The sequence below is a fragment of the Cucurbita pepo genome, chromosome LG14 (assembly GCF_002806865.2).
Source record: "Cucurbita pepo subsp. pepo cultivar mu-cu-16 chromosome LG14, ASM280686v2, whole genome shotgun sequence".
Taxonomy (NCBI): Eukaryota; Viridiplantae; Streptophyta; class Magnoliopsida; order Cucurbitales; family Cucurbitaceae; genus Cucurbita; species Cucurbita pepo.
In genome coordinates this window covers 949425-968062 of record NC_036651.1, presented here as the reverse complement: position 1 = coordinate 968062, position 18638 = coordinate 949425, and the positions used below count along the sequence as shown (strand labels likewise).

Sequence of the window (18638 nt, the reverse complement as noted above, 5' to 3'; positions counted from 1 at the left end):
ATGTTCTTGAGGAAGAAAAGGGAAAATGTTTGATTGATATTCCTTTAACCAATCAAATTTAAAGACTTGTAGTTTATAATTTAGGGGTTATATCAATACCAAAGTAAAAAAGGGAAGATTCGACTTGGGCTAGTAATATCAGTCACTAAAATATGATTTTGAATAATAAGTAATTACTATATTATATACTCAATTAGTCTCCATAGCCGACAATGGGCAAAGAAAAAGAGAATATCTAATAAAATAGGGAAGAAAGAGGGATTAATGTGAGAAAAATAATTTTTCAAAAAGAAAAAAAAAACTAAATTAATTTTTATAGCCTCATTAATATAAAATCAATCAATCAATCAAATTTTAAACTGGGAATGACCATTTAAACTTCTTTTTAAATGTAAATTACTATTATTTAAACCTGTAACAACTTCATAGAATTTGTACTTTTAAAGGGAAAAAAAGTCGTAAATTTGAGTATTTACAGTCCATATAAATATTGATGTAAAATTGCATTTGACAAAAAAAAATATGAAGAAAAAATAAGAGCATACTAATATAAAAGGTAAATTTGTATTGATTAAAAATTTGAAAATAAAATTCAAGTTTGTGTTTAATATGTTTTCAGATTTTCAATTAAAAATTGTCCTGAAATTTTTGAAAATTAAAAGTTAAATAATTAAATTTGTAGACATCGATCGTATAAACAGCTCATCTTGCTTGGTAACTCTTCAGTTCTAAGATCCTCCTGGTCTAGGGTTCGAATCCTTCTTATTTTTCTTTTTCACCATTTTCCCCCTTTCCCTGCCCTTCGTCATCTTCAACCTCGAGCTGATGAAGAATCCCGATCCATCTCCTCCGCGCAGAAAGGTAACCCAATTTTCAGGTTTCAGCTAACTATTTTTTTTGCTTCCTCTTCAACTTGAACTCGATTTAGATCTAAACCCTTCTCCATCTCTCTGCCTCTCTGTTCCTTCTGCAGATCAAATTCGCCCCAAAATCCACACCGCGCAGAAGGCCACCCCCCGCTCCAAAAACGTACTCCTCTGATCTCATCTTCTTCCACATTTTGGTCTCTGAATTTGCACAAAGTTTCGGTCAACTTGTTCTTATCCTTAATTTGTTTGGCGAATTACAGTGAAGACGAAGATGTAGTTGGTAATGTTGCTCAAACTCGCTACCTCCTACGCCGTGCCACTGTAAGTTCCTTTGTTCTTCTATGATTTTCGAATTCTTCTGTACATTTTTCGTTTGCTGTTTAGACGATTTTCTGTATTTCTGACTTCAGCTTTGGAGGATTGAAATTTGTGGATAAAACATTTGAATTTCTTCCCCAGTTTTTAGCAACGCTTTTACTACAAGTTTCTGTTTGGTTCCCGAGAAAAAAATTTGGGATGGAAATGAATTCGTTTTCGAGCAGCGTTTGGGGTTTCTCATTTCTTGCGAGATGAAAATAAAATTCATTTAGGAGAATAATTTGTGTGATTAGTGGACACGTGTATGGTTCAGATTAACATTTTTCTTAAACTAACTTTTAACACCGTCTGATCTGACCACGTGGCATTCACTAATGTTAGTTCATGAACTGTTCGAATTCATTTGATTCTTTCTCCACTTTGTAGGAGAATCTTGGAAAACGAGGGAACAAAGTCGAGAAAAAATGTGAAGTCCTTTTCGAAATCCATGTATTTTTTTCAATGAAATTTTGACGGTCTGATCCCATATGAACAGATTTGTTTTCTTGTTCATGATCAAGATTGTTGCATTACCTTTTCCTCTATTTTGATATCCATATCTGCAGCTTCTGTGCAAGTTGCATTCGGGCCTGGTGCGGCATCGGCATCAGAATCATCTTCTATTAGAACGTATGGAGTCCCCAAAATCGGAAACAGTAGCAGAAAAAATGATAATGAGCCTGAATCTGCTGAAGATGAGGAACTTATCTCGCCTCTGCCTATGGATTTCGAAGAATATGGGAAAAATCTCAATGAAAAAACAGAGGATGCAATCAAGAACACGAAGGATTACAAAGAACCATGGGTAATTTCTCTTTCTCCATCTCACTTTTGGCGCGCGCACACACAGATTAGCGTCCTGATTTCATGATATTTTCTCAGGATTACCATAATTCTTACTATCCTACTACGCTTCCTTTACGGATGCCTTACTCTGGAGATCCTGGTATGTCTTTATTCTCTCGAAGTCACTCAAAATCTTATAATCAATCTTGAAAACGGAAGCGGACCTTATTGAGTTCTTAGATTAGGGCTTGTTTATCTCTGCTGATATGAACCTGTTACCTTGGTGAACGATGATTCTGGGTTTGTTCTGTAATTGCTAACTCTATTGCCTCTTGTTGGGGTTTAGAATTGCTTGATGAAGCTGAGTTCGGGCAGGATGTGATGGATAGGGAGTGTGATGAGAACTCTAATATACCTGCCTTGGATCTTGGATTGCTGGTTGGTGAATGCATTGATAAATGTGGCTTGAAATATATGAATACATGCAGGATCTAGTTATAATATGGTGGTGTTTTGATGCTGCAGGATGAAAATTCTGAGAATACTAGGTACTTTTTTCAGCTTCCTGCTCGTCTTCCTTTTCCCAAACGATCATCTACTTCAACAGGAAAGGAGAAGGTAGGAAACTTGAGATCTTCAATCAGCACTGGCTCATCAGAGCTGGGCGATTTACAGAACCTGCCCGGTGGATATATGGGGAAACTACTGATATACAAGAGTGGAGCTGTTAAGTTGAGGCTGGGAGATACACTTTACGACGTGAGTAATGTCGTTAGCGTTCTAAGATCGAAATCAAGCATTGTTAATGTAACAACCCAAGCCCGACTAATAGATATTGTCCGCTTTGGCTCGTTATGTATAGTTGTCAGCATTACGGTTTTTAAACGGGTCTAAGCATTCCCTCTCCAACCGATGTGGAATCTCACAATCCACTCCTCTTTGGGGTCCAGCTTTCTTACTAGCATACCACCCGGTGTCTGGCTCTGATATCATTTGTAACGAACTGTGAGGCTGATAGCGATACATAACTAGACAAAGTGGACAATATCTACTGACGGCGGGCTTGAACGGTTATATGTTACCGTCCTTGTTTAGAGATCATATATAGTGATTTACTCTGGTTCTCTTTTTGGGGCTGTTGCAGGTTTCTTCTGGTTTAGACTGCAGTTTTCTTCAACATGTTGTGGCGATCAACACCGACAAGGGACAGTGCTGCGATCTCGGAGAAATTGGCAAACGAGTCGTGGTGACACCAGATATAGGTTCCCTCTTGAATTCAATGACTGACTTGGGATGAACTTGAAGAGCAGGCCTGCGGATAGAACAACCATCTCAAAAGGAACAGGAAAGAACGGCTGATCCATACAATGTCAAGATGGATATGACCAATGGGTGTGTACTGAAAATGCTCAGTAGGTAAGGAAGTTGCGTTTTGCTGCTCTTAGGATGTCACATTATTCACCAAACTGCCTCCTTTGTTAATCCAATGCAACAAGAACGTGTTCATTCTCTCTAATTTCTAGCTGTGTAGTGGGTTGTCATTAAACAATGTGGATAACACTGTAAATGTTTTTTTTTTTTTGTTTTTTTAATAATCGTAAGTTCTAAATATTAAAGATAAATAATTAATAAGATCATTAATGATTTTTGACACTACACTTACCATATTTTAAAACTTGATTAAAACACTATTTTAGTTTTCATATTTTAGAACTTATTTCATTTTAGCCACGTACTTTTAAAATGACTAAACTTAGGTACTAAAAATATTTTACTTTTTTTTATAGTTTCTCATTTTTACCGACGAAACCTGACATAGAAACAATCATGTTTGTAATTTTCCTCGACAATCTACATTTGCAAATATTCAAATATTCAACGACATCGCCCATGAATAAACAATGATAAGATTTAATGATAGATGATACTCGAACTAGAGACTACAATTACGACTACTCTGATTCGTTGGTGGAAACCCAACTAAGTCTCATTTTAACACAATTTTATTTGTTTATTTATAATTATTTTGAAGACACTATAAACCTAATTAACAATGCATAAACTATTAAGAGAGCCAAAACGACAGCGTTTGATAGAGCCATGCTAGGGACAAAATTGTAAAAATGCCAAACATAAGGCGTTTGCCCTAGAAAAACCCTAGTTTGACAACCAGACTTATATACCTCAATTCTCTCTTTAGCTACATTCGTCTTCTCCGCCGAGCGCTGCGAAAATGGGTACGTACAAGTGTCATCTCATTGTTCTCCGATCCTTGCTTTGCTTCCAAATATGTTTACTCGAGCCGTATTTCTTGACCTCCTGCATTTTCATTCTTAATCACAATTCATCAAAGTATAGGTTTGTATGTTGATACTAGTTTTACTGAAGATTTTCATGAGAAGTTTCTGAACATAGGAAGATTTTTGAATGCTTATGTTGACACAATGGGAATGAAAGTGCTCTAGATCTCTTTCTTTTCTCTTTTTCGTATTTGTTGCGTTTTTTCTAGCTGGAAAATTCGTTCTTTGGAACCTTATCTTTTTTGGGTTCGACATTGATTTTGTGTCGTTATCAGGAGCTTATAAGTACGTGTCTGAGCTATGGAGGAAGAAGCAGTCCGATGTGATGAGGTTTCTGCAAAGAGTAAGGTGTTGGGAATATCGCCAGCACCCTTCAATCGTTCGTGTTACGCATCCCACTCGCCCGGATAAGGCACGTCGATTGGGCTACAAGGCCAAACAGGTACATGGATTTCAATGCCTTTGCCTTGCTGGTACTTGCTTTATTATGTATTTTTTGGGTCTTCACGACATGTTGAAGAACTTGAGAAGTAATGAGAAAAAGAATGAATTTGTCACTTTTTGCTGTGAGTTTTTTCCTAAGAAGTTTTACGCATTTGCATAATTCGTTTACATGTAGCATTTGATACTCCATCTATGAAATAATGACATATACCCGCGACCCTGCTTTGATTTATGCATTACTTAATTCTTTCCTGAATAGACCGTCTATCTTATGGGTTGTTAGACCTTAGACAGAATTCGTTTCTATTGCTTTGTGGTTCTGTTAGTTTTGTCCAACTCGAACTTGGGTGTTTTTTTTTTTCAATCAGATGCATTGTTAAGAGATAAATGTTCTTAATTTTTTGTATCACTCTGGTTTTTCTGCTAATTGAGTGGAATGCTTTTAACTAGGAATAAATGTGGATCCACATTGAGGAAATACTGACTCCTTCCACACTTCTCTTCCTTGTCGAAGTTTCTATTTAATGATTCAATAGATTGATGGAATGTTTCTTCTAGTCGCTTAAGTAATTAAGTTTGATAGAAGTAGTTTTGATATTTGTTTTGCCAGAAGAGTGGATGACTTGCGATCTTTTAATCTTGCACATTAAAACGTAGATCTCGAATATGAAAAAAAAGGATATTCCCCATTTGATTTTTTGTGGAACCATCTTCTTGCGTTTGTTTGAAAATAAGAAACTTTTTTTCTATCATCTGTCTATTATTGTGCATTTGCTTATTTTAGTAACTATTTTGTAGGGCTATGTGGTATACCGCGTACGTGTGAGGCGTGGTGGAAGGAAGAGGCCTGTTCCTAAGGGTATTGTATATGGTAAGCCAACAAACCAGGGTGTTACCCAGCTGAAATTTCAACGCAGTAAGCGTTCAGTTGCTGAGGAGCGTGCTGGGCGTAAGTTGGGTGGTCTTAGGGTCCTCAACTCCTACTGGATTAACGAGGTAACAATCAATCAAGTATATTAAGATGAAATGAAATGATCTTGGCATTGACATACACTTATTCCTCATACATTGTTTTCTCAATGAACCAAATATGCCAAAATATATGAGTCACTTTTCAACCTTCCCGTATGATCCCTGCATGCCTAATTTTTTGTTCATGCTCAAGCGTTTCTCTGATAATTTCTCTTTGCTACTTACTGCAGGATTCAACCTACAAATACTTTGAAGTGATCTTGGTTGACGTTGCCCATAACGCTATTCGTAACGATCCTAGAATAAACTGGCTCTGCAATCCTGTACACAAGCACAGGGAACTTCGTGGACTCACATCTGCTGGGAAGAAGTACAGAGGTCTTCGTGGAAAGGGTCATCTCAACCACAAGGCAAGACCTTCAAGAAGGGCAACATGGAAAAGAAACAACACTCTTTCTCTTCGTCGCTACCGTTAATCTCAGTGACTTCTTCATTAGATTCTATATCATCCTTTTGTTTTGCTCAAGTGCTTGGTTGTCTTATAGAAACTTTAGCTCTTCCAAGTTTTTGTTTAATTTTACTGTTAGGCAAACTGGTTTTTGGATTATTTCTTCATGTGGACACATTTTTGGTTCTTTTCTTGAGAAAACTTCGGCTATTTATGTTACAAATGACTTTTCTTCTTCCCTCTACTAATCATTTTATTTTCTCTTGACCCAATTTATGAACTTTATGGGATCGAATATCAAATGCTGCTTGAAATGGAGAAGATTAAGCATCATTTGCAAAAGATTAAGCATCATTTCCAACAATCGAAAACATATTTTTGAAATAAAAGTGAGTTTAACCATTTTAATTCACTTTTAAGTTTGAAATACTAAACCATTTGGTTGAATTGAGAACTCAGGATGAGAACGTTAGAGAAATAGATGGTCAGAACTTCATATGGATTCGAATCCCGAATCTCGAATCCCGAATCCTATCCTATTGAGAAGTTCATCCCAATCTCGATGAAAAAAGCATGCAAAAACGTATCTGATAAAGTCTTGCTCGGTTAAATCGTTCTCCTAGCTATAGGATTGAAACCCAACAACTAGAAATGAAAAGAAGAAAAAACTACCGAACGGTTCGGTTTTGGGAAAATATTGGCGGGACCAACCGGACTAACCTAACCGGTCCGTCTGGTCTTTTTTCGCGGTAACTTTAATGTGCCGTCATCAGAACGAATCCCTGCGACTGTCGGGACTATATTCCAGATTTTGAAGCTCGGAATCCGATTCCATTCTAGGTTGTGGACTTCATTTGTTCCGATTGCCAAGAGATCCAAGATCATAAGAAAACTCAACCAAGGAAAACAATTTCTTGATAAATTAAGCTCACTCCATTTCAAATGCCAAAGCCTGAAGCCGCTACAGAATCTCAAATGGCCAGTGACAAGGACGCTACCAATCTCTCTCGCACGTTTAAGTACTTAATGGGTCAGTTGAGAGCTCGGTGTTTTATTTATTTTCGCCATGTGTCTTCTGTTGTTGTGCTGTAGGCTATTAATTTGGCCGAGAATTTATTTTCTTCTCCAATTGATCTTGGTTGGTATGGAAAGTTCATGCGGATTGATGTTTTTTGTTTCAATAAATTTTATTTACGAACAGTTATAAAGACCCTGTTATTGTACAAGCTCGATGATTTTCGGAATGTTGATTGTAGATAATTTGGGGAGTGAGTTTGTCTTTTTAGTACAAATTGACGAGTTTTGTTGAGCCATGTTCTTAGTTTTGGTTTTATTCTGTTTCTTTGGGAGTATCGGGGTTGAGAAGAGCCAGATGAATTGAATAAAGGGTTGCACGTCTTAGCTCATTTACAATAACGCTTCAGTTTGTGCTTTAACAATCTGATATTTCTGTTGGATTATGGTTCAGCTACCCAATTCTTGTCAAGAGGCATTCCATTCATCTTCAATTTGTGGATAGTGAGGCATCTTACGGAAGAGGATTATGCGGTACTAGTTCTATTCCATTTCTCTTCCATTCGTTGGAATTTAGATGTGTTTTTGTCACTGAGTTCTTGTTGATAATTCTCATGCAATGTAACTTAACGTTGTTAAATCTACTGACGACCTTGTAAGTCAGAACCGGAAGAAATTAATTGGGAAGACACAACTAAAACATAAAATAAAAAATGAATTCATCAATTATTGTGTAACGCTTGAATGTTTCGTCCTAGAAGATTCCTCACCCCACCCCCAACGAAGTATTTGTAATTTTGAACTATTGTCTACATGTTTGTGACTTATTTGATAAACGTTTTCTGTAAATGCAGGTTTATGCAGTACAATTTCATCTCTTTGTGACTTGTGTTCTGTTTCTTAGCCGGGAGGGATTTCGACGAGCATGCATGCGGGCCGAGTTAAGGTGCATTCTCATGCTTACTGGTGCTGTATTAAGCACTTCCTCAACCACTATATATAGCATTTTTCAGTTTGTAATGTTGATTTGTAACTTCTTTGTTGCTGTATTCCAGCTATAAATTTTATGCTCTTGAATTAATTTTATGTTATGCAGTGACAGCACTTCAGTTGAGGAAAATTCAAGGAGGCTACTTAAAGTAGCCTGGTTAAGTTTCCCACTTGGACTGGTTATTACTCTTGCTGCATGTTATCTGGTTCTTTGGTGGCAAGATATTCCCTTTTCTAATCCATATGCCCAAGCCATCTTAATTAATGGTAACCTTGTTCCTTTTTACGTCGAACCTCTATATCCTTGAACCATAGCGTTCCTGTTTTTTTACTTTTGTATTTCTTTTATGGCAGGATGTGCGTGTATTTTAGAGCTATTGGCAGAGCCCTTGTACATTCTTTCTCAGACCTTGCTTCTTCTTAAATTGCGACTTCTAGTTGAAACCATGGCTACATTTTCACGTTGCATGACGATGTACATCCTCCTAGTGAAGTCAAGTAACATGGTAAGATTTAGAAGACACCAACTGTCTGTATTAATACTCAACCTCGAAAGCCTAAGACATCATCCCTATTGACTATCACATTCTCCATTACTCCTGCCCTCATGGGTTAGTTAGTTTTTTTGCATCTCTTATTGCATATAGGCTTTTGTATGGAACATTGTGAATTATGTTTTATTATCGAGGTGACCTCACATGAATTTACCTTATCCTGATTGTGATGTATTCATTGATAAATGTCCTAGAGCTGTAACATGGTCCGTGCTTCTTGGTCAGTTGCCAAAGTCAACGGGTCTATTAGGTGGGTTTAATACAATGCAGTTCTCTAGGCTAGTTTGTGGATAAATTGGGAAGGGTGTCTTTTTGCTGTGTATTCTAACGGTTCTCTGAGGATAAACTGGTAGAGAAAGGGAAGCTATCAAATCTTCCCTAGTTTATGTTGATAAGTAAAATTGTTGGCTAAGGCCTATCAGCTTGTAATCTATTTACTATTACTTTATTGTGTCAAATTGTATGTTCTGAAGTTCACTCTTTGAAATATATAGTTAGTTCATCTGTTCTATTCTCAACCTTTTGAACCCCATAACAATTATATATCGATTGCTGCTGCTAACTAGAATTCATTGGCTACTGGCAGGAGAAAGGAATCATATTTTCTTTATCACAATCTGCATATGGCGCTTGCTTGTTCTTAGGATACTGGGTCTACTTTATTTATTTTCGTGCATTTAAATGGTCAGATCTTTTTCCTTTCAGGTACTTACCATTTTCTTCAACATATTTGCAAGAATTTTCTTTGAAGCAATGGATAAAAATTCTCTGCCTGCAATACACATTTATTTATCAGCAGAAGTGTGTTTTGCAAGAATCTACATAACCATGCCTTCCTGCGTTTTCTCCTTCCCTTCTTTTTTTCTTTCTCCCTTTTTTCTTTGGATTCAGAAAACTTTCCCCAAGGAAAAGTATTTTGAATCTACATGCAGTTAGTTTTGCAAATAAAATGTAGTGCGTCATTTTTACTAAATTTGGAATGAGATGTCAGTGACAAGTGCAATGAGGGTGTGTTTCTTGCACAAAGTTAATTCAAGTTAAAGTTTGTCAGTATTAACTTTTATACTTGCCACCTTGAATTTCTGTTTTGCTTTAAATGATGGATGTATGACTTACACTCCCGTTTTTCTTTACCTTTTTGAATTATGTAGTTCTTATGGATTGTTTTTACAGAATAGGAAACATGAAGGATTTTGATAAGAAGCTTTCAAACATGTGCATATTATTTACTTTACAATCCTTCAGAAAGTTGGTTCTTCAAGAAGGCGAAAAGATGGTTCTTGTGTGGTTAGATACACCATATAACCAAGCAGTCTATGGTTTGGTAGATAAATTGGGTAAGCGTTTTTTTGAGCTCGTGGTACAATTTCACTCTGATTTCATGCAGGGGAATTGCTAAAAGTCTGAGACTCGTATCAAAATTATTTTACCTCTATGGATAAGATTGTGAAGATCTTGATATTCTACTATCCTCAACTCAATAAGTATATTAATAGCAGTTATTTACTTATATTCAGGAAGTTTAGTGGTGCGACTGGTTTTTCTTCCATTTGAAGAAAGTTCGTACACTACATTTGCAAGGTCTGCATCAGGTTTATATATTCATCTTAATCCTTTATTTAAATTACAAAAGAAATTAGAATCTTAAGTTTTTTTTTTTTTTTTTTTTTCTTCCAAGTATACATATTTTTATTGAATACCTCTGTGTAACAACTGTAGAGCATGGCTTAGTTCTCAAACCAGACCCCTTCGACTTGTTCAATTATAGTGTATCGATTCAAGCTATAAATAAAGTTCCAGAGTTCAACTATGGAATGTTTTAAGATTTTTGTCTAGTATAATTGTTCAATCTCTCGGGGTCTAATTTATTTGGTTATATCATTCTCCCATTTATTTTGATTTCTTTTATCCTCCTCCCACTCTCTTACTTATCGTTCCCCGATCATCCTTGCTTCCTCCTTTGCATATGTCATCAATGAGGAAGGGAAAATATTAATTTTCTTCAACATTCGAAGTGGGGGCTAAACGATTCTTTTAGTATTCACTATTTAGTACCTCCATAGAACATTAGAATGCAAGGCAAGGTTGGTTTTCTTTCCTACTGTTCCTAGAAAAAGGGGGCAGGACTAGACAGTTTAGTAGAGATGATGGTCTTGCCTCCATCTATCAGTATTCAAGATTTGTGGATATAATGCATTTTTTTAAATTGTTTACTTTCAGAAACTATTCTTCTGATTTCTGGTTAATGTGCATTTATAAATTGTTATAAAACAAGCATTTTAATGAAGATGGCTAGTTTGTGGATGAAAATTCCAAGAAGCACGCTCCAAACAGGGAAAGGGAAAAAAAGACCTTTCTCATGACTTCAAAATTTTCATTTGCTGGTTTTTATTTTGACTTGCTTTCTATTTGATAGGAGAACACCCAGATAAAACCAGAAAGCTTGGTATCTGTCTTTCAGAAGCTCTCAAGTTAGTTTTGCTGATTGGTATGAAATTTCAATTAATTCTATTACTATAGTCTTTGTACACAATTATTTGTGATTGTCCTTAATTTTCATGGTCTTTCTTTTCTTTGCACAGTAAAAATTTGATGATATTTTTGTTATTTGAAGTATGCTCCTATGCGAGAAATAGTTCTTTTGAGATAATTCCACACAAGTCCTGAAATTGAATGGCTTCTTTAGGCACTTCAGAGATAATAATCTTTGCTGTGTTACTTTCCAAATTTGGCTGGTTTTAGCATATGAAATTCGGTTGTCTAGTTATGGTATTAATTTTACTTTGTTTAAATTGGATTGAGCCATATATTACACATCCTATAAGTGCCTAAAGTACTATAATTCCCATAAGTGTTTGATGTGAAATGTTGCATGATTGGGTCCGTGGTTGTTTTATCGGAGTCGATGGAGATGCATGCAGAATGGTCTGGAATACTTATGATTGATGTAAAAAAATTAAAAAGTGAAAATTTAGAATTTTCCTTCATATTTACTTTTTTGTTGAAATTGAATATCATTGATGTATAATTATACTCCTAATCTAAAATGGAGTTCAACCTGCATGTAACATTTTCTAAACTCCCACCTGGTTTCCCTTTTTGACTTTTTGAAAGTTACCTTGCAATGCATTGAAGCCTCTGAGATCGACTATTTTCTTATCTCTAAGTTGATCTTTAAAATGAATTTTATGATTTCATGCAGGCCTTATATTTATGGCATTTGGTCCAAGTTATTCTTATGCCCTCATTAGGTTGTTATATGGCCAGAAATGGAGTGATGGAGAAGCACCAACAGCTCTCCGATATTATTGCCTGTATATCATCGTGCTGGCTATGAATGGTTAGTAATTTCTTGTTTGTTCTTTTAACTGCTGTCTTTCTCTCTGCATATGATTAAACGTCAGCGAAGAAGGGAAAGTGCGGGGGGCTGCGTTCATTTAGATCGACAAAGTTACTCCGCTTTGAAATCTCATTATCCTTTTTTCTTAGCATTTTTTAAAAAAAAAACAATCGTTGGCCAGAATTGCAGGCTGTAAGGCCTTAATTTATGTCATTGCGTTAATTTTACATCAGGGACTTCAGAAGCATTCCTACATGCTGTTGCAAATGAGAGCCAGCTCAAGAAGTCAAATGACTCATTGCTTCTATTCTCATTGATCTATGTCATGCTAAATTTTCTGCTGATCCGGTCATCTGGAGTAGTTGGCTTGATTTTTGCTAATTCTATAAGTATCCTTTTTCTATAATTGCGAGATAGTTCGTATAGCCTTTTTTTTCTCCGACTTTATTATTTTATTGGTAAATTTTGTTTTTATTCCCATTTATGATAGTTTTCGATCGAACTTCTATAATCCAAATTCAAAGTGCAAACCCCATACATATGCTGGCTACAAACTTTTGAAACCATGTTTTGAGAACGCGTTTCACAAAATTCTTCCAGGGAACTATTTCATCACTGTTTGATCAAATTTCTTTGATAAACATCTAATATGGATTGCGCGTCAATATAGATAAAAGCAGGTTTGTGATTATTAGAAGTCTACTGGTTTCATCATTAGCAATGCCAATAAATTATTTTCATCAATATTAAGGAAAAGATGGTTTGTTGTTGAATATATATGTTTGATAATGGTTAGTTCCTCACACCATTCATTTTGTCATTCAAGTTGAACGTGCCTAGATATAGGGTGCCGTATATCTTTAAAATTCGTAGCAGATGTTACTATTTTAAATTCAATCGTTCATAGGACATGAAGACGAATATGAACACACAATGATTAGATGCTCATTGAAGAAATGGAAATTTTGTAGTATTTTTCTTGACTATTGTAAAAGATATGATCTTGAGGATAACGTACTCCGCCGTATTCATCAAACGCTACTTCAAGGTATGCTTTGGTTATAAGCACAATTTTCTTTTCCCCATTAATAATGTTAGTTTTTTTTCTCTACAGAACTCTTCATTCTCCTTCAACAGCTGCTTGCCTTCAGGATGGATATTTCTCTTATTCTCAGGAGTTCTGACTCTTATTTCAGAGAGACTATTTCTGGACCAGCAAAATTTTTGGTCAACATTCTTGCTTCATTTTTCGATTGGCTTAATTTGCTTCCTTGTGTCATTATTCATCATGTGAGTATTCTATTTCATTCTGATTAAGTTGAAGTTTGTTTTGCTTAAACTCTTTGTTTTATTGAATTTTATTTCTGTTTTGTTCTTAATAGCTATCGCCGTGAGAGATCCTTTATCAACAAAATTATTCGTTTCCGTCAACATTCCGATTGACAAGCATTTCCCTGGGGAGCTGAACATTATATTAAAGTTTCTTTTATCTGACTGGATATGGCAACGGGAAATGCTTGTTGAGTCTGCCACAAGTTCCCGTTCGATTTGAATCAGTTGTGAAGTTGTAGGAAAGCCAAAGAGGATAATATCTCGAACATATCCATGACAGGAGAAGGACAAATGAATACCGCCGAGCTTTGGTAATCTCTCAGAAATAACTCAGCAAGATAATTACTGATCAGTAGTCTATGAATGCTAATTTATCTTCACTATGCTCTCAAGTTATCCGATATCTTGACATAAGTACATTATATCCTCTATCAGTTTTGTCATCTGAACTCCATTTTTATGACCATTTGATTCAGATATTTCTTTGCTGATGAGATCTGATTTCTGATATTTGCATGCAATCCCCTTTTTTTGGTCTACTTCATCAAGCAATTATACATAGAAATATGTTAAATTCATGAAGTAATATTACCTGAATCATTTTTTATAAATGAGATCAGTTGATTTCAGACTAAACTTGGTCAAAGTTTGAATGATTAGGAGTATTTGCTCGTCATGTGCAAAGGTACGTTAATATTTTTTATTCCAAGTATAATGATGATATTATCTGATATATATGGTGTGATATTAGATATGGCTTTTTAAGCATCATCCATTATTGATTATTCTGCTGAATTCTTTTATTTCATAAGAGGCCCTGTTTCTTCATTTAGGATCTCTGAACAAAAGTAGTTGCCATGTCCCTTTGAAGAGGCACTGTTAGTAGAAACATAGGAGCGGAAATTAACAAAAGCCAGAGTGAAGGGCACTTTAGAAAGGCACTTTTTTTCCCAATATCTTTTCTAAAAGCCTTGCATATGACTAATTATCCAATGGAATACTTTCTATGCTCTTCCAACCATTAACTAGTCATAGTGGTTGACAACTGAAAACCAAAACTTCTTCCAATCTGCTGGTTTCCCCCTGATTTCTTCTATTTTCAACTGTGTTCTTCACACTGTCATGTCACAAGGATGTCCTATTAGTTTCTGCACTTCCATCTGCAAGTGAAAATGAAAGTTACCCTTGATTATCTTCTACACTTGGTTTTAAAAACAATGGCGAAATTCGAAACTACTATACATGTGACATTGTTTATGCTCCTTGGTTAGTTAGATGAACACCTAAAGCAGCGTGTTCCTTCATTTGAATTGTGGGATTCAAGTTCAATTCTTCTTCCTGTTTGTTATCTCTAATGAAGCAACACGTTGAGTGAAGAGCATGCCATAGGTTTTTTCGACCCGTTGTATCTGCAAGCTGTTTTATATTCTTCGATAAAAGCTCGATTGGTAGAAGGAGATGGGCAAAGGAGCAGAGGTGATGATGGTTCATGGTTTTGTGGGTTGGCCTCCAATTTCAGGTGTGAAGAAATTATAATCGAGAGAGGTAATTATAAGGTTTGAAAGCGTGGAGAGAAAAAGGTAACAAAAAGATGGAAAAGGTGAAATGGAACTTATGATTAAGATGAAGACTTTGGGGGTTTTTCTTTAGCCATTGTATCCAACAAAACTCATCATACAAATGTTCCATGTTCTAAAGCAGAATGATGAGAGTTCTTGAGTCTTGCTTCTTCAGTGCTTGGATTCCTTTCATGGATTTCACTCTGTTTTTATCTTTGCCTTCAAATTGCAGTATCCATGATGATTACCAGAAGCACACATCAACAGCAAAAAAGTTTATTCAAAATTCTTTGTTTATTTTCAAAATATCATAGTGAACTTATGGTCTTTATTACAATAAACCTATGAATCATGGGACTCAATAATTTTTGTAAATTCTTGCTACTTATAAAATCTTGAATTCAATAGGGAGAGGCTGTTGAAATTGTGTTCGGACCAATTTAAGCATAATTCAGTCGATAGTATTAATTTGATTAGTTGTTGTACTCGAAAACTATGTGATATTAGTTTAAACATCTGATGGGTCTAAATCATTTGTTTTTCCATTTTAACACCTTACCCAAACCCTCAAAATGTGTGGTGATGCCCATTTTGATTAATATTGATGCTTAAAAGTATACCCTTTCGCGTATGACATGTAATGATTTCAGGGGGCCTTTTAATTGCGTAAGATTTACTAAATATCTTAAACATTAACGGTAACAGTCCAAGCCTACCGCTAGCATATTGTTTGCTTGCTTCAGCCCATTACGTATGGTCGAAATAGGCATGTTAGGAAGAAATTTTTCCTCTCCAAGCAATCTAAGATCTCACAATCCATCCCACCCTCAACGTGGGATCTCACGTTAGGGAAACCTAACGAAAAGTTCTCAAATTTCATATAAATTTTTTTCCCCTTTAATCACATGCGACCCTCTTTATGGGAGTTACATCACTCAAGGATTCATTATTTGCATATACAAGTGGCGCGTGTTCCCCACTCGATTGATGTGGAGAGTGGGTAACCACAAGCTTGATTGAATACAAATTAAATGGAAGCACAAAATTTGGACATAAAAACATGAAAGTTTCTCAATGCTTACATCACTTCCTCACTTAGCTTCAAATGGTCTCATAATTTGGTCTCCCACTTAACACTAAATAATTAAACAAAAACCCTTAACCCTTAGAATTTCAAATCCTTCTTCGAATTTTTAAATTCATATCAAATTGGTTCTTCGAGTTCAATTTTGTATCTATTAAATCTTCGACTCAAGGTCGGATCCGATAGATTCAGGGGTAAAACGGTAATTTGAATGGAAGAAGTCAAAGGTTGAGGGTGGGATGGGCAAAAGGAATGATGAAGTGGGTGGGTCCCATAGGTCTGAAAAATGGAAATAATTTGAATGATTGTGTTTGTATTTCAAGGGACCCCATAATCTTCTTTTCCTCTATTAACTTTAATTTTGGGGACTCTCTCTTGGGATCCCTCTCCTTCCTTCTTTACTCACCTTTTTCATAAATTACTTTTTTTTCTTTTCTTAAATTACTATTCCCATTATTTTACATTCTCCTAATAACATAAATACAACATATTTTTTAAAATCATTAATCCAATAATAAGTAAATATTTTGGTTTGACAAATTGATTAAAGGAAGGAATCATAATTGAAGTGTTCTAATCATTATCTTTTGTTTGTTTTAAAGCTAATCTCACTCTCCCAAATCCAAATTAATAATTTTTAATTAAACAAAATGTTCCAAAAATAATGAATATTAGAGAACCAAACAAAAAGTATTATTTTTAAATTTTTTTCTCTCTTTTATCTACCTAACTTAAATGATGGCCTCGTTAATTTATACCTTTTTTTTTAATGCATTGTTCTCCATTAATTATTTTTATTTTTATTGTTCTTTTTTTAATACATAATTTTTATTTTCAATATAAATTATGAATTGGTATTTATATTTATACACGTCCTTATATTGTTAAGGCATGCAAATTCAGATTTTTCTTCCATTTCCCATGCATGGGACAGGTACTGATGTTATAAAGGAAAAAAGTGAGGGGCAAAATGGTCATTTTCAAAAGCGAAATTGTGAGAAAATCACGCGTGGCGTGGATTGGTGGGGCCTGCATGCGGTGCCAGGCACGTGGCATAATGAGCCAATTAGAAATTGCCACGTCAAATATGAGGAATATATAAATTGATGAGTACATGGAATGAGTATGATGATATGGATTTCCTTTTTTGTTTTTTTTAGGAGTGAAGGGAATGAAGGAGACAAAATGAGATGTGGGCCCCACCATATCTTTTTCTTTTTTTAAAAAAATTAATAAATAAAAGAAAATAACAATTGGGCCCCACCAGCCCATTTCCATGGTCTGGGCCTATGGCATGCTCTCTTCTCCCTTTGAGATTTAAAGGAGTTCTTCTCTCTCTATGGCACGAAAGAGAGAGATAAGGGCATTTTGGTCATTTTTAATTTGCCATGGGTAACAAGTGTAATTTGGTCATTAACCTACTAGAACAATCCATCTCTGTCTCTCTCCCGAATCGTGTTCTCTCAGTAAATAACGATTTAGTCGGTGATATGATATCTAAATCAGTTGAATTAGATTCAAGTTGACAAGCATTTTAAAAAATATAAAACTAGTAGTCATATTATCCCGACCACATTGAGCTGTTTCACACCACGTGAATAAAGGGCAACGAATCCAAAGGGTACTTTAGGCAATTGAGGAAATAAACATTTCTCTCTTTTCCTCAAACAAGAAGATAAAGAGGGAAAAAGTAGGATTTCTTTTTAAAGGAACAAAGGGAATGAAGGGTATTTTGGTAATTTAAGTGAAGAAATGGACAACATAACTTTGTAGTAGAAATGAAGGAAGGGTAATGATGTCTTTTCCATCATATGTTTGCTGCTTTATACAGTGTCACCAAACATGCTTTTAAATGTGTGTAAAAAAAAAAAAAAAAAAAAAAAAAAAAAAAAAAAAAAAAAAAAAAAANAAATTTCCCTCTCAATTTTGTTCCTTTTGGACCATATCATTTTCCCCTTTAAAACCCCTTCCTCTAATTTCTTTTTGATTTTTTAATATATTGATTTTATATTATTTAATTTCTCATTTTAATTAAAAAAATTATAATTGGTTAATTGGTTCACTAGTTTAATTAAAAAATCAACTCTTACAAAAACAAAAAAAAATGGTATAAAGTTAAAGAAATACTCCAACATTAAAGAATAATGCATTTATCTAACATTTTAATTAAAATAATTAGAATTATAAAATATACATAATACAATACAAATAGTGGATATCAAAAAAGTGCACTATTATGATTGTTGCACCGCCAAAGCGCCTGAAACATTGTTGAACACGCGCGGTAATATATATATATATTTTTTAATCTTAATTTCTATAATGTTCTTTCCTAACCTTCCATGTATTGTTAAATTATCTAAACGTTTTTAAATTAGAAAAAATTAAAGATTTTAAAAATGATTTAAAATTTCTAATTTCAGATTTTGTTTTATTAGATATAAAATTAAAAGTGTACTAATCTAATTCGCACATCTTGTATAACATATAAGAAAGTTTAGAGATTTATTCGACAATAAAATAATGAATTAAAAATGAAAAGATTGATGGATTAAATTATAGGTTTTTTTTTTTTTTTTTTTTTTTTTT

The 18638-nt window shown here is 34.8% G+C and overlaps 3 protein-coding genes across 3 annotated transcripts; all 3 read left to right on the top strand.

The window, feature by feature from the left end:
- Positions 1–736: 736 nt before the first annotated feature.
- Positions 737–3592, top strand: LOC111809756 (DNA-directed RNA polymerase III subunit rpc4-like). The gene is made up of 9 exons (XM_023696161.1): positions 737–861; positions 974–1029; positions 1130–1190; positions 1614–1653; positions 1793–2031; positions 2109–2172; positions 2359–2450; positions 2538–2771; positions 3157–3592. Exons 1-9 carry the CDS (start codon positions 826–828, stop codon positions 3307–3309), a joined length of 975 nt encoding a protein of 324 aa, XP_023551929.1. The 5' UTR covers positions 737–825; the 3' UTR covers positions 3310–3592.
- A 555-nt stretch (positions 3593–4147) lies between these two features.
- LOC111810910 (60S ribosomal protein L15-1-like) lies at positions 4148–6414 on the top strand. The gene is made up of 4 exons (XM_023697750.1): positions 4148–4249; positions 4588–4754; positions 5555–5752; positions 5959–6414. Exons 1-4 carry the CDS (start codon positions 4246–4248, stop codon positions 6202–6204), a joined length of 615 nt encoding a protein of 204 aa, XP_023553518.1. The 5' UTR covers positions 4148–4245; the 3' UTR covers positions 6205–6414.
- Positions 6415–6955: 541 nt separating this feature from the next.
- LOC111810305 (protein RFT1 homolog) lies at positions 6956–15129 on the top strand. The gene is made up of 14 exons (XM_023696997.1): positions 6956–7206; positions 7645–7724; positions 8045–8136; positions 8287–8447; positions 8535–8686; positions 9321–9439; positions 9908–10071; positions 10252–10326; positions 11151–11222; positions 11937–12074; positions 12308–12463; positions 13070–13122; positions 13189–13364; positions 13457–15129. Exons 1-14 carry the CDS (start codon positions 7119–7121, stop codon positions 13515–13517), a joined length of 1587 nt encoding a protein of 528 aa, XP_023552765.1. The 5' UTR covers positions 6956–7118; the 3' UTR covers positions 13518–15129.
- The last annotated feature ends 3509 nt before the right edge of the window (positions 15130–18638 follow it).

What these genes read in the sequence shown, in the direction of transcription:
- LOC111810910 (XM_023697750.1), top strand. An exon ending in TGGGCTACAAGGCCAAACAG is followed by an intron (nt 4,755 to 5,554) that starts GTACATGGATTT and finishes ACTATTTTGTAG; the next exon opens with GGCTATGTGGTATACCGCGT. An exon ending in ACTCCTACTGGATTAACGAG is followed by an intron (nt 5,753 to 5,958) that starts GTAACAATCAAT and finishes TACTTACTGCAG; the next exon opens with GATTCAACCTACAAATACTT.
- LOC111810305 (XM_023696997.1), top strand. Translation starts at nt 7,119, where the DNA reads ATGCCAAAGCCTGAAGCCGCTACAGAATCTCAAATGGCCAGTGACAAG. An exon ending in TTACGGAAGAGGATTATGCG is followed by an intron (nt 7,725 to 8,044) that starts GTACTAGTTCTA and finishes CTGTAAATGCAG; the next exon opens with GTTTATGCAGTACAATTTCA. An exon ending in CTTGTGTCATTATTCATCAT is followed by an intron (nt 13,365 to 13,456) that starts GTGAGTATTCTA and finishes TGTTCTTAATAG; the next exon opens with CTATCGCCGTGAGAGATCCT.
- LOC111809756 (XM_023696161.1), top strand. Translation starts at nt 826, where the DNA reads ATGAAGAATCCCGATCCATCTCCTCCGCGCAGAAAG. An exon ending in CCACCCCCCGCTCCAAAAAC is followed by an intron (nt 1,030 to 1,129) that starts GTACTCCTCTGA and finishes GGCGAATTACAG; the next exon opens with TGAAGACGAAGATGTAGTTG. An exon ending in ACCTCCTACGCCGTGCCACT is followed by an intron (nt 1,191 to 1,613) that starts GTAAGTTCCTTT and finishes TCCACTTTGTAG; the next exon opens with GAGAATCTTGGAAAACGAGG.